The sequence below is a fragment of the Amblyomma mixtum genome, chromosome 8 (assembly GCF_055824585.1).
Source record: "Amblyomma mixtum isolate Tamu chromosome 8, ASM5582458v1, whole genome shotgun sequence".
Taxonomy (NCBI): Eukaryota; Metazoa; Arthropoda; class Arachnida; order Ixodida; family Ixodidae; genus Amblyomma; species Amblyomma mixtum.
Genome location: NC_143019.1, coordinates 15,826,148 through 15,840,126, shown reverse-complemented (window position 1 = coordinate 15,840,126; position 13,979 = coordinate 15,826,148). Strand labels below are relative to the sequence as shown.

Sequence of the window (13,979 nt, the reverse complement as noted above, 5' to 3'; positions counted from 1 at the left end):
CCTTGCTGCGCCGCGCACGGCCGCGTAGCTACCACTTGACCTTCATCGGCGCACCACGTGATATGACGTCACAAGAGCTGTGAAAGCTGGGGCCTCGTGCGCTCGCTCGCGGACGCGCAGCCTCCGCCGGCGGCCTAACTCCCGCTCCTACCGCTAGGAGATACTGACGTCACCCTAAAGGCGACGCACTCGTTGAGTCAGTTGAGCAGCGAGATGTCGGCCAGGGAGAGGGCGGCTCGCCAGACCGCAAAACTATGCTTCGCATCCTAGGCTTAACCATAAGCTAAGCCAGGCCATTTTTTAGTTTTCCTTGTTTATCCACACCATCAATGTAGACACTGCGAGAGAAGCTGGGATAGTCAACTATAGCGTTGGAAGCAAACGCTAATAAAAATTAACATTTAAGCGCGAAAACGGAACAATGAATTGCCTGTCGTTTATTTGGATGCAAAGGCTACAGCTCTGTGCGCACTTATGTTGCACTCAGTCGCTCAGAAATGTCAATATTGCATTCAGCGTTAATGCTGTGAAATCCTCATCATAAATCTTGATGGCTAAGTCAGCTATAAGTTTATTGGAATTATCTATTATATCAGCAAAGGAGGCCTGTGAACACTATTGCTTTTAATGTAATAGTTTAGTGGCTTGGCCCATGACTGTAAACTCTCCACTCTAATATGTGTGTACTCACTGACATCTGAGCTGCATGGGCTCTCCATCCTCTAAAGAATGAATGCGAACCTGTTGACTTTCATTGCCTGATTCACTTCAGCAGTCCTGCCATATCACATAGATTTGATGCTGACTTCGTTGAAGTGCCAACTTGAAAATATATGGGCTTTGAATTTCAGTTGCTCTCACATGTTACTGTATTTTGTACGAATGTTTAAATATATTCGAAATTTCAAATACGAATACATAGGATATGTTCATTATTCAGTTCATATTCGATTCGGGAAATGGATATTAAAAAATTTTCAAATAATCGGCAGTGATCAAATACCAGCAACTTTCACAATTTTGGCCACAGGAAAAACCACGATACCCGGGTCTCCTCTCCAATTTTTTCTCCACCATTTATCACATGAACCAGACACAGTCCGCAGCTTATGTCATAAGGCAGTGCTGAGCTTGGACCTCAGGCAAAGTTCTGCTAGTGGGCTTTTCCACATGCCGCACTTGATGGAAACGAGTTGGTCAACCACCCGCTTCGAGCAATCTCAGTGCAGCGGCACGTGTTATTGTGTTTGGTCCATCCACAATGTGCTTCATACTTAACGCCCGCACCCATGGCGCTTGTCCTGTTGCCTTCACAACTCTTCCAACGAGAACTCCGCCATCTTGCATGCTGTGACCTGTTTTACATGAGCTGGCCAAGCCTAGGTGCTTACGACACATCATATTTCCTTTTTTCTTTTCTTTTTCAGGAACTTATCTCTGTCAAAGGAGTCCTTGTCAAAGTCAAGGTCCAGCTACCTAAGCTGTAATGTGTCTCAGGTGAGTGCAACAGTTTCTTCTTTTTTTTTTCTGCACAGAAAATCACTGTTTGATGTCTTGGACATGTTTGTTGTACTTTCACTGTTGTCGTTGTCTGCAGGGCATGTTTTAGTCATCAATTAGGTTGCAATTAACCAATTTTTAGTTAAGAACACTTAATTAAAATTGGTTGGAAACTTATTTGGCATCATACTGCAGTCTCGGGAAAAGACCGACCATTTGAATAGTTCTCCTTCTGCTGTACATGTGTTATAAGAGTTTGGTTGTTCTTTTTCAGCTATGTTGGCATGCCTTTTAATGCAAGGAAGTACTATTGAATTCGGGTTATGCCAAATGTCACACCATAGTTCAATCATGTGCTGTGCAATGCTTCATTTATAGTTAGTGTGTAACGTGCAGGCTATTCATCTGCCATATATGTCTGTTTCCTTCAGTGAAGAAGTTATCTATGTGCATGAAATATGCAGCTGTTGCTCTGTCCAGCTTGGAAATCTAGTGTATATATTTTTTTTTACTCTTCATTGCTGTTGATGTTGTAGTGTGCCCCTCATTATGATATCTGCGTGTTGACGAAATGTAAACAGCTCCTACTTTCTTTATGGCCAGCTTCCAATTTATCTGAACAAGTGGCAAAGCTACCACAAGCACACAGTTAGCCAGGTTATACTGTATATCACTGTGTAAACTCTGTGCTGACACCTTAAAAAGGCACTGGGGACAAATCTTAGTTGGCCCCGTATCTACAGGTTACCTTGTCACTTTCTCTGTAAATGTAGCTTTTGCTAGCTAGAAAAGGTCGAGAAATGAAATTCAGGTGCTACTATCACCAGCCATTTTCATTGGCATACTGCAGTGCATCAAGGCAGTTTTGGCGCAGATCTCTGAGGCTAGTCTGCGCTGCCATTCACTTCCAAACGGTTATCGTGGAGTCCTTTTCGGTCTTGACATCATGAGTTTAATCGAATGGCGGGTAGATATTTTTGATCCTAGTTTTTCAGCTCTTAATGCGTCTTTTGCTGCCGGACAAGCGACATGGCCAGAAAGAGCCGTAGAATTGATTTTTACTAAAAACAGAAATTGGATTGAGTTGTCATTAACGTCCCTTTAAGGTTCCTGCTTGAAAATGTACAACTGGGTGTGTGGTTCTTGATGCGATGCACAGATGAATGATGTCCTTGGGATGCCCCTCGGCTCCATTGGCAATGGACTGTGCTCTCAGGGTCGTTTCCAGTCCGACTATGGCGAACTAAATGGCCGAAATCCCTGGGGTAAGGTTTTTTTTTTTTATGTGGTGCAGAGATTGATGCATTTGAATGTTTGCCATTGTGCTTTAGTTCGTTTAGGGGCCAATACAGACAACATGAAGAGAGGTTAAAAAGGAAGGAAGAAAGGAGCATGTTCTTTTCATGTGTTAGCACTGCTCAGTGAAAAAAATGCACGACACATTCATTCATCATTGGTGTGACTTTTTCACATTGCTGAAGCATGTAGGAAGGATTGCAGGCTACCCACCTTGTTTAAGGTTGAGCATTTTTATTGCGCAAAAATTAATGAATAAATCACCCGTGTTCATGTCACCATTGTGTAGCATCATTCGCTTCAAAAGAAGTTTGCTGTATCACAGCACATCCGGTGATTTTGTGGTAGTCAATGGCGCCAACCAATCACAGAGAGATGAAGTGAACATGCTGAACGCTGCCCCTAAAGATCAGATGTGCGTTTTTTTAAACAAGGTTAAAAAAAAAGTAAATTCTCAACAAGAAAACTTGGGGATGGGTTCATATTGCAAGTGGGTTCATTACGTGAGTAAACGCAGTATTCGTAGAAGGGTCAGGGTTCGGGCTAGTGGGTAGTCAACATGAGGATCCGTAGCACACACAATTCAAGGGACACAACACGCTTGTGTTGTGTCCCTTGAATTGTGTGCGCTATGGATCCTCATACAGTATTACACTCGTGCCACTTTTGAGTAGAGCAGCTACTTTTGTAGCTGGTACTAGAGAGGTTAAATCTTCCAGAGAAACGCTTTGGATGTTAATCAGGCACTTATCACTAGTAGGCAGCTATGTGCATTTGAGTTTTTAGAGGACTACGTGACTGATTTCTCCTGGACAGAGTTAGTGGGAACTGATTATAATTGCACTATGTCGATGTAATGGCTATGTGAATTCGCCCTGCTTATTGAGACCTGCCCCTGCTAATTGTTTTGCCTAGAACAAGTTGCAGTACAGTTTGTGCTGTACCCCATGCTGTGCTGTGATGCAAAACTGCTCTGTCAACAGGGAGCACGCAAGACGACCAGATCCCTGTGCGGGATGTGGGGCCCCTGTCGCAGTCGGCCCATTGCCACGGCTCCTCACCTGAAAGCAGCCTCGCCCACTTCCCAAACTCCTGTGCACTCCAGGAGACTCCCCCGAAATGTTCAACACCTTTGAGCACACCAAAGGTGAGATTGCAGTTGCGGTCCCTCGCTCTTGTTTTCCGAGCTGCCAAGCATGGCTCTGAATGTTTTGTTCGTTTGCCAGACATCTGTAAAACGGAAGCTGTAAAAAAAATTGCGTTTGTATCATATTAGTCCTGGTTAGTTGTTAACCAGTACATACAGTCAAACCCGAATATAACGAACTCAGATAGAGCGAATTATTCCTTATAACGAACACTCGAAGTTGTGATATCGTTATCCATATGAAATGTATTTTTTATAACGAATTACACATTGGATACAGCGAACTCTCAGCGCGCGCGATCGCTCACCAAACGCCCGACAAAGCGCCTTTGTGCCCGCATCCAGTATCTCTAGGGAGCCATTTCCGGGCCGCAATCGGTGCCGCGATCGCCGCTATCGCGACGCCCCGCTGCCTGCCCCCGCGCCGCGCTTTCGTGAAATGCAGGGCAATCGGCAAGGAGGCTCTTTCTGCAGTAGCTTAGAGCTCCCTCCACTGCGCATGCGCGGCCCCGCGACGCTTTCCCGCGTCTTCTCAGCTTTCTTTGCTCGCGTTTGCAAGTCGTGCTGCTCGCTTCCGGACGTCCCTACTTTGCTGCCGACACATTCCGCCGCTACATCCTGCAGGATGACGACGAAGCAGCGGCGTGCCGTGCCGCTTTCCTACAAACTTAAGATGATTAAAGGCTGACGTTGCCGCGCACTTCAAGATTCCGAGGAGCACGTTAAGCACCATCTTGAAAAACAAGTCGGCCATCAGAGGAAATGCGCAGGAGCACCCAAACGCTGACGGCTGTCGTCTTCGCAAGCCGGCTTACGAACTCGTGTATAACGAATTTGGTACTGAGGTTTGTTAAAGGTTCGTTAAAAGCGGGTTCGGTTATAACGAAATACTTCATATAACGAACTATTCGCGTTGAATCATGCTATTCGTTATAAACGGGTTTGACTGTAATCAGTCTTTTATCAGTGATGGACGTGACCTTTGCAGAGCTTGAGTGCTACAGCTATCTATTTACTTCCTTGGGAGCAGAGAGATGATTTCGCAAAGCAGCTGCTCAACATGCAGTTCATTATGTTTGAAAGGAAGAGCATATCAATGGCCGTCTTCCTGAATACTAGTGTTGTCTGCACCCATTTTATTTTAGCCGCCACGGTGGCTCAGTGGCTATGGTGCTCGGCTGCTGTCCCAGAAGACGCGGGTTCGATCCCGGCCGCGGCGGCTGGAATTTCTTTGGAGGAGAAATTCTAGAGGCCCGTGTACTGTGCGATGTCAGTGCACGTTAAAGAACCCCAGGTGGTCGAAATTTCCGGAGTCCTTCACTACGGCGTCTCTCATAGCCTCAGTCGCTTTGGGACGTTAAACCCCATAAACCATAAACCAACCATTTTATTTTACTGTTGTTGAAAAGCACGAAGATAATGCAGAGCTTGGTCAGAGTTGGCGGTGGCAAAAGTGTACGCATATTGTCAAGAGCCTCCATTTAGGCAGCCACTACAGATGGGGTAGTGGCTTCCAAGTAAGCTCTTGCATCAGCACCTGCCACAGAACTTTACTGAACACCATGGCTTTCATAGAGGAAGCTCATGTCACAAAATTAAAGAAGTGGTAAGGTTTTAACGTAGTTAAACTGATCATATGTTTAGCCTGGTTGGCTCATGGTTTTGCTTTGCTGGGCGATCGGCACGTTTGGTGACGATATTAGACTGAGGTTAAGCTCTGATCGAGGTTAAGCTGGCCTGATCTGTTTGCACCGCTGATGGAAGTTGAATGAAGACGACAATGTGCGGTGCACAGCACGAGAATGTGTTGCAGTTCAACACGAGGCGTGATCAGCTGCGGCGATAGCATAGTGCTTTCGTGCAGTGGTCAGCGAAGCTGATCTGTTCACACTTCCATAGTTTCGAAACCCAGTCGCGGCAATATTTAGTTCATTTCTGCATGGGCTGTTGCTGTGCTAGGTGTGGCCAAGGTCACCCTCAAGGTCACCCCCCCATTGGCTACAGCTTGCGCGATGCTCCTCTGAACTAACCTGAGCTCACCTGTGTTTCTCAGAGTCTTCACACAAGATTCTTGGTTGAAACCGTGTTAAATAGTGTTTTTGCATTGAAAGAAACAGCATTCGGTGTACAGTTGATGATGAAGTGAATAGCACCGACAGCGTTTCTCACAAGCTCTACCTCCGTTGCAGCAACAACAAGCCAGTCCACTGCCAGTGCCAGTCTCCCCACACGTTACTGTAGAGAACCACACCACGGTGAACCTGGTGACGCATGTCAATGCCTCGGAGCCAGCCGCCACTTCCCCAGCCACCCCAGTGCAGCCGCCACACGCCACTGCGTCCACGTCGCACGGCTTCTCACGGACACCCGCCCTGCGGCACTCCATGTACTCGCGGCTGCGAGCGGGGGGCGTACACAACTCGCCCGGTCTGCGGGCCCCGCTCAGGCTGTGCACATCGCAGGAGAAGTTGCTGCTCGATGACCCCACAGACCTGGACGCCTCGCAGAGCACGACAACCACCGACCACGGCAGTCAGCCGGGTAGCCGGGAGAAAAGGGCCAATGCTGTGTGGTACGAATACGGCTGTGTCTGAGCTGTGACCGAGTGCTATGCCTGTGGCTCTGCTATGCCGCTTGTACCCGTGCTGCGAGATCATTGAAGCCGGTGGTCTGATTGGGGCGTGCTTAGCACTTGCCACCCAGTCGATTGCACAATTTCTCGCTATTTTTACCAGTGACATCCATTTGTGTCGGCACTAAGCGTGCGTAATTTAAAAAGAATCTCAAACGCTACATCTGCTTGTGTTCAGTGTATAGAGTAAGAATATGCTGGAGCCGAAATTACTCATTAGTAAACGCACAAGGAGGATGCAAAGGGGAGGGATACAATAACATCGGTGACTAGAAGACACCTTTAAAGACATGCGCTAGGGGCCCCCTGGTGGTACTGAACACAAGCTCTTGGCACTGCATTGTGGGAAACGTGAGAGTGTGTTCCAATTTTCCGATCGCCTGATGCTACCAGCATGCAGCCACCTTAAAACATCTATGACATCATTGTTTCACACTAGAAAGTGCATTTCCGGTCCTCTAGGTTCTGTTCCATGGCTCAGTGCTTCTGATTTTTGTCCGGTGGTTAATGAAATGTGAGCCAGTGTGTTAAGTCCTAGCCTCCTATATACACTTCCCATGCCCTTCGAGATTTATCCGGTGACATCATCGAATCTGATCTCCTTATTTTACTTGCCTTTTGCCTGTGTTGCCGTCATAGGTGCTTTGAGCCCATCTCATGAGTGCAGGTGCTGTGCGACAACTTGCAGAAAGGGGATAACTTAGTACTGCGCATCTTTGAGTGGACCACAACACATACAAGTGTGTTCGCCTTTCTGAAATGGGCACAAAACTCCTTTGTTGCACGTGTGCTGTTGTAAGCTTTATGAAAGGGAACATAACAGGAATGTGCCTGCTGCAAATGCACAGTGACAATGGCTTATTGCTGAGTCTAAGGATGTGTGGGTTTGATCCCAACCATGACAGCTGTGCTTCGCTGGAGGTAGAATGCCGAGATTACTTTGGCCGCCTCCCTGGGATGGCCACACTTATTGAGGAGATCTTGACTATGATGTGTGTCGCAGCCGAAAATATTGCTTTGGTACATCCGTTAAAATCCGTCAGTCGATCAAATGCAAAAATGGGCTGCCCTGTTGCAGCACGCGAGAACAAAGGGAGACATGTTATTTCTTCTCCTGGCTGAATCCCCTCCAAGCTTGCACCTTTGGATCACCGTGTTCTCCGGTACCTCCAAGAACAGAATACGGAAGGAGTAGCTAGGGGAAACAATCAGATGTGCATGCTGAGTGCGTGGGCCATGAATACCGCAAGCTGATACAGAACCCGGTGCTTTTGTGTACTTGCTATGTGGTATGCTGTGTCTCAAAGACTTTAGCATTCGTGGCCTAATCACACAGCAATGCATTCAATCCGTTTTCTTCTACTCCTTTTTCTTTGAGGTAGAAGGGAGTAAGGTAGCTGTATACTGAGAAGGTAGCAACATTTCCCCTTCTTTGTCAGTTTCGCAGTGTCATCCTTGAACCTGTTTTATCGTTATTGCTTGGGCGCTCCCCCAAGAAGGGCCAAAATTTAGTGGATGCAGTGAATGCGAGCAGTTACCGCAGTTTTGTGCCTTGATTGTATTCAGTTCGTGATGTAGAGCTTTATTTCTCTCCTTGGGTAATCACTTATTCATACAATCACTAGTGTAATTGGCTGCACCACGGCCATTCCTTGCATATGCACTGAGGTTTTGAGCCTTTTCCGAACCAAAAAAGAAACCACCACTACCCATTTGATGCTTCACATGGGTAGTCTTGAGTCGATCACAAATGCGGAAGAGAAAAAATAGCGATTAAGTGTATAAGCAAGTAGGATGGCAGCAATCCGAGAGAATGGCACTACCTTGTCAGCATAGGGGGACCTTGGGTGGGATGATGCTGCCACTGCTACCAGGCAGCAAGCACAACAGCTAGATACAACTGGCTTTCCTTGTATGCAGTGCCGAGAGGCAGGCACTGGAAGTATATAGAAGGCTATGATAAAATCTAGGAAGTAGGGAAGAGCTACTCGGTGGACCCCTGCAGCCAAATAGACGACATTGCCATGTGTGTGCAAACACAAGCCTACCCAGTTAGCCAGCTTGTTAATGCAGTTGCTGTGAATTTGTTGAGAATGCGGGATTAAGCTTTAATGTTCAGACAACTTTTTTAGCTCTTACCTCAGATCCGCTTTTTTTTTTTGTCATTTTTTTAATAATACAACTATGAAGGCTCTATGTAAAGGGACACTTGCTGAGAACAACTCTCCATGCAATTATTGCTCTGAGTAGGAATTGGTTCTCTGGCTCTTTCTCGGTATTTCGACGTGTCCAGCTGCAAAATACGCATTTACCGGCTAGGTGACTGGATTTAACTATCTTCCCACCATTTGGTGCAAACTGTTGTGACATCCTTACCGAAAAGGACGGGTTATCGTCGGTTAGGAACTGAATGGCGGTGTAACGTAGCATCTGGGATCCGAACCCAAAAATTGGTGTCAGCGCACGTTACTTTCAAAATCGTCTGGTGATGGCAGCACCTTTATTCTGTTATCTGTCTTTTCTAAGAAAGTGTATAAATGCTCCATTTCCGGTGGGAGTGGTCTCTTTGCGATTACAACCCGGTACACTGTCAGTATTGGCCACTTTCTATTTGAAATCACTGTCCCTTTAAGTACCAGTGTGAATATGCACTCTGTGTTAAATGGCATGCAATTTAAACTCAGCAAGATAGTATGCTGAATACTTCTTAAAATTTGACACCTGGTATTCACATGATATCACTGTTGGTTGTCTTTACCAGGTCTCAGAACTTTACTTTTTAACTTGAATGTGACGAAGCTTGCAAAGGCGGATCTGGTCAGTAATATGGGAAACCACTGTCTGATCAATTGCTCTTTTATTTTGAGTCTAAATAGTTTCGTTGTTACAAATGTCTTTATACGCAAGTGTCTTAACAGCAATGTCATTGGAGCTTCTTGGGCAAGGGCGGACGTTACTTTGAAAGGTCTTGTATGGGAGTATGTATATGTACATTGCTAGTGAATGTAGCCTGAATGGCACGGTGTTCAGGTTTGTCCTGTCCAAATTCGAAATCTGCCGGACAGTGCTTCTTTAAGCACACCTGTTAAGCATTTTTATTTTCTTCACTCTGTATGTTGGCAAAGTTCTGTTGAAATTGCATTGAAAAAACAGTGTTACTTGTATACTTTCCAACTGAGATTGTTTTTAACTGATATATTCACTGCAGAGAAAAAAAAAATTTAAACTCTGCAACCTGGAACAAAGACAAGGCCCAACTATAATGGTATGCTTAATTTTCCAGGAAAATTTTTTGTCGTGTGTACGTTTTCTAGTACGGCATTCAAAGCAGTTGGGTCGTGTCACTGATTATTTCGTTTTGTTAGCATTGCTGACAGATGGTGACCTGTGCTCATTGTAGTGATTGAGCGAATGGTTGTGCTTTGTGGCTTGCTTGTGTGGGCAGCTTCTGAAGTTTAGACTGTTCATTCATGCTATGCAGCTTTTCTCTGTTTCTCAAGCATTACCGAGTGGCAGTAAGAAACTAAATGTATTGCCTTAGCATTTGCTTTCAAAGCATAGTGTTTTGTGCCACAATCTTAAATGACAAGGATGTTGCTACCAGTCAAGTACCACAAGGAGCTTCACCAAAAGTTATTTTTATCTGCCGTGAAAAAATGCTGTTTAGTGGAAATATTTTTCTTCCTATTTTTCACATTCAGCAGGAAGCCGTGAACTATCCCGCACAATATTAAAACTCTGGCATGCAATCTAAGTGATCAAAAATGTTTGTTGCTCAGTTTTAAGGTTGCTTATTCAGAGACATTTGTCATAGGCACATGCCCCGAATCCATAGAATTCATGTTGATCTGTGGCCTGTATTCATGGGAACTGTGGAATACTATTCTGAATTTAAAATGCCTTTGCATTTCTACATATGGGCCCAGAGACAAAAGGATGAAGAGTAGCAGTTCAGAGTTTTGTAAAAGATGTTCTAGGCTGAGCCTAGTATCTGAAGCACTGAGAGGCATGTGGTCTTGCAACTCTTAAATGAGTGTAAAAAAGTGCCTGAAGGCACTAAGGATTGCAATAGCATTAGAACAACGCCTGGCAGCTAGCAATATTCCTGTGAAGGGGTCACAGTCTATTTATTTTTTGGGGAGCTATGTCTACCACGTTCCTATGCCATTCGATGCGTCATTTATGTGTATGCTCCGATGTTCGTGTGTTTTCTTAGTTCTCACTTTAGCACGGTTTACTTGTTTGCAAACATATATTCGTTAATGTATAAAAGTGTTCTCTTTGGGCCGTAGGCAACCAGATATCACTGGGACTACATTTCAACACTTTGATTTCTGTATTGTTGCCAAAACTCGATCAAAATCACCTGTTTTGTGTTATACATTGAAACATGTAGCACCTCAAGGCAGAAGTGAGGTTGTTCAAATGTGGGTGCTTAGTTTTAAGGCCATGAACGAATTACAGAACGATCAAATCATAAACCTGTCACAAACACATCCATTAGCCCCGCTTCTATTGGTTGACTTGTCCGCAAGTCCGTGCTACCAATAGGAACGGAGCTTTGCGACCATTTTGGGATTGTTTTGAGATTGCGATTGTTCCATAATTCGGCCCCAGGTCAGTACTACATATTATATGAGATTTTTCTGTGAAGTCGTGTGTGCTGATTCTTCACTTTGTAAACAAGGAGCATGGTACAGTCAGCACTGACCTGGCCAGAGTTAAGGTCAGCCTTTGGAAGTGCTTGAACAAGCTTTCAAGGAACTTCAGAACTGCAATGTTCCTAGTTGCCAGCCTTTGGTCATTCAGATGGAGGTCATAGAGGTCATAGACTCCTTTGCAATGAAATGAACATTTTAGAATCCTTGTGGCAAACATGGCAATCAAACAGGTTGCTGAAAAAGAGCATCGATGCATATCATGGCAAAATCCTTTTTATTTGCACCTTTACTTATTTGTTTGTTCATACCCATTCTTTTTAGCTAATGTTACTTATTTATTTTGTCGCACATGCTCATTTCACTTGACCATTTTACACTTTACATGTCAAGGCAAAGAATAGGAAAATGTGTTCATGTATGCATTACGTTCAATTCACCCTGTGGCTTAGAATGGATGTTGTCACCTTACTGGTTGCCACAACGAAAATTTTTTGATGCTGAGGAGCACAATTCATTGAACAATGAAACGGTGATTTTTTTAACTTATGTGTATGTTTTTTTCTTCTTTGTTTTATGTGAAGCTTACATGGAAAACATCACCTACCTAATCACTTTTCTGGTGGCTGATATTCGCAGCTTGTTGAACATGCTTTCCATGCTCGTTACATGGGAACAAAGAGCATTTGTGCAAATGCTATGCCCAATGTAAGCCGCACAATATGTATTCTTGTCTCTGATGAAGAGTTGTTTAGTTTCTGAGTGACGTTCAGAATGCTACAATGTGGAATTCCTGATCACCTGGCTCTTAGACCAGGATTTGTCTCTGATACAAATTATTTTAATTCAAACCAGTTTTAATTGTAAGCACAAAATATTGTGTCGAGACTAGCCTTGGTGTGATATTTTTTGTTTTTGCAGCTATTTTGTATTATACCTGAGAAGTTGGACGAAGCAGATTGTCGACTATGGCTTCCTTTGACCATGTTACCAGTTTGGAGTTGTTGCTATGTGGTTCAGAGATTTTAAGAACCCGATTATGGCAGGTGTTGTGTGTTTAGTGTTAGACTTTATCTACAGCTAGGAGATGCTGAGAACTTGGTGAGTCAGGTTTGAACGTAGTAGTGTGTGCACGCTGCGGGTTGGTCACTGCTTCATGAACAAAGGCCTGCACTGCATTTATCAAAAACTGCCCACAGCTTCCTCCAGGTTGTGCCTGTTGTACGTGTAGTCTGAGAGAGTAAGTGTTCCAGTCAGCCTTTATCAGCTTGCAGAGGATGTGTCTAGAACAGGCGTAATTTATTATAGGTAACGCACAGCGCTGTGTACTTAAGTGCTTGCCTGCTCAAGTCCATTTCTTAGCTGTGTGTGGAGCTTGAACTTTGAGATGTTTGTGCTGTTTGGTCTGCACATGCTCATATCTTGTGAATCTGCTATGCAATCTTTTCTTTTTTTTTGGCAGTGTTTTCTTCTCTCAATTGGCGGTTGGCTCATGGGGCACGTACGTTTGCAATGAAAATGTTTGAGGTTCTGTTCGGTGTTGCCGACAGCACTATGCTTTCTTTCTCATCTGACTTGGTTTCACAGGGTAACCATGTGGACATATGCTGTCATGCTTCTCGTGGTGTTGCGGATGCGGTGCTTTTGAGAGCATCGCTTCCTGATGGTCTGCCCTCCCTTTCTTTACAATGCCTCAAGAGATAGTGTATCACTGCCATAGGTTGTGCATTCTGAGCAAGACAGGATTCGTCTGAGTTCACTAGATGCAAGTGTGACATTGATGAGTGGGATTTTTTTTTTCTCACAGCTTGGAAGTGCTGTTCTCACTGGGGTGCCTCAGTTCTTATTCTTTGCTGTGATGCTGGCTATAGCCTTGTGTTTAATATAAATATTGCAGTGGATAGATTCACAGCTATCGATTGAGTTGTGCGCTTGTGTTGACCCATCGGGCTGACCTTGTCTGTTAAGCTCTTCTTTGTGATGCAGATTATCATGTGTGCGCACAAATGTTTCATTCTAAAGGCTGCAGGCTGCTTCAGCTTTTGACCAAACCACGTTATTTATGACAGCTTTGCATTTTACATTTGTTCCCTGCATTTATTTTAGATTTTATATGTAAATAGGTGTACAGTTCATTCTCGTTTGTTTCGTTGCTTGACATGTTTTCCGCTTTTTTAGCCCGTGTGTGATTCAGTTGTTGTGCTCAGTACTGCTTCAGAGAAAGTACTTCATTGCCTTGTAGGTGTTGCCTGAAAGTTTTTTTAATGTATTTTCGTGCTTTGGGTCTTCTGAGAAGGTAGAACAGCAAATAAAAGTCTTCTGTGGTCTGAACATTATATTCCCACGTATAATTTCATGGCAAGTTTGCCCAGATAAATGCACACTCAAATTGCTAGTTTTCTGCAGGACAGATGATGGTGCAGTAACACAAACATATGGGCTATAGTTGGATACGACTCAAGTACGAAGCGGCTTTTCCCCATCACAGGGGATCCTATTCCAGTCAATGGCATCAGCCGACTCTCATGAACCTGCTAGCGAGACAATGCAAGAAGGTGACAATGGAGGGGGGAGACTATCCGCGACCATGGAGGAAAGGGACTATCCCCTTTAATCTGCCATTCCGTGCATTGGTATGCACTGGCAGGCTTATGAGAATCGGCCGACGCCATTGGCTGGAAAGGGGTCCTCTGACGTGGAAAAGCGGCTTTGTTCTTGAGTTGCATCTATAATTAGGCAGCTCATA

The 13,979-nt window shown here is 44.7% G+C and overlaps 1 protein-coding gene across 1 annotated transcript in view; it reads left to right on the top strand.

Annotated features, from left to right (window-relative positions):
- Positions 1–13,569, top strand: part of LOC149331464 (uncharacterized) — a 45,735-nt gene extending 32,166 nt beyond the window's left edge. The window contains exons 28-31 of the mRNA XM_089556618.1: positions 1,428–1,497; positions 2,660–2,765; positions 3,780–3,943; positions 6,133–13,569. Coding sequence (XP_089412744.1) covers positions 1,428–1,497; positions 2,660–2,765; positions 3,780–3,943; positions 6,133–6,537 — 745 coding nt within the window. The 3' untranslated portion in view covers positions 6,538–13,569. The remainder of the gene's footprint in view (positions 1–1,427; positions 1,498–2,659; positions 2,766–3,779; positions 3,944–6,132) is intronic.
- Positions 13,570–13,979: the final 410 nt, after the last annotated feature.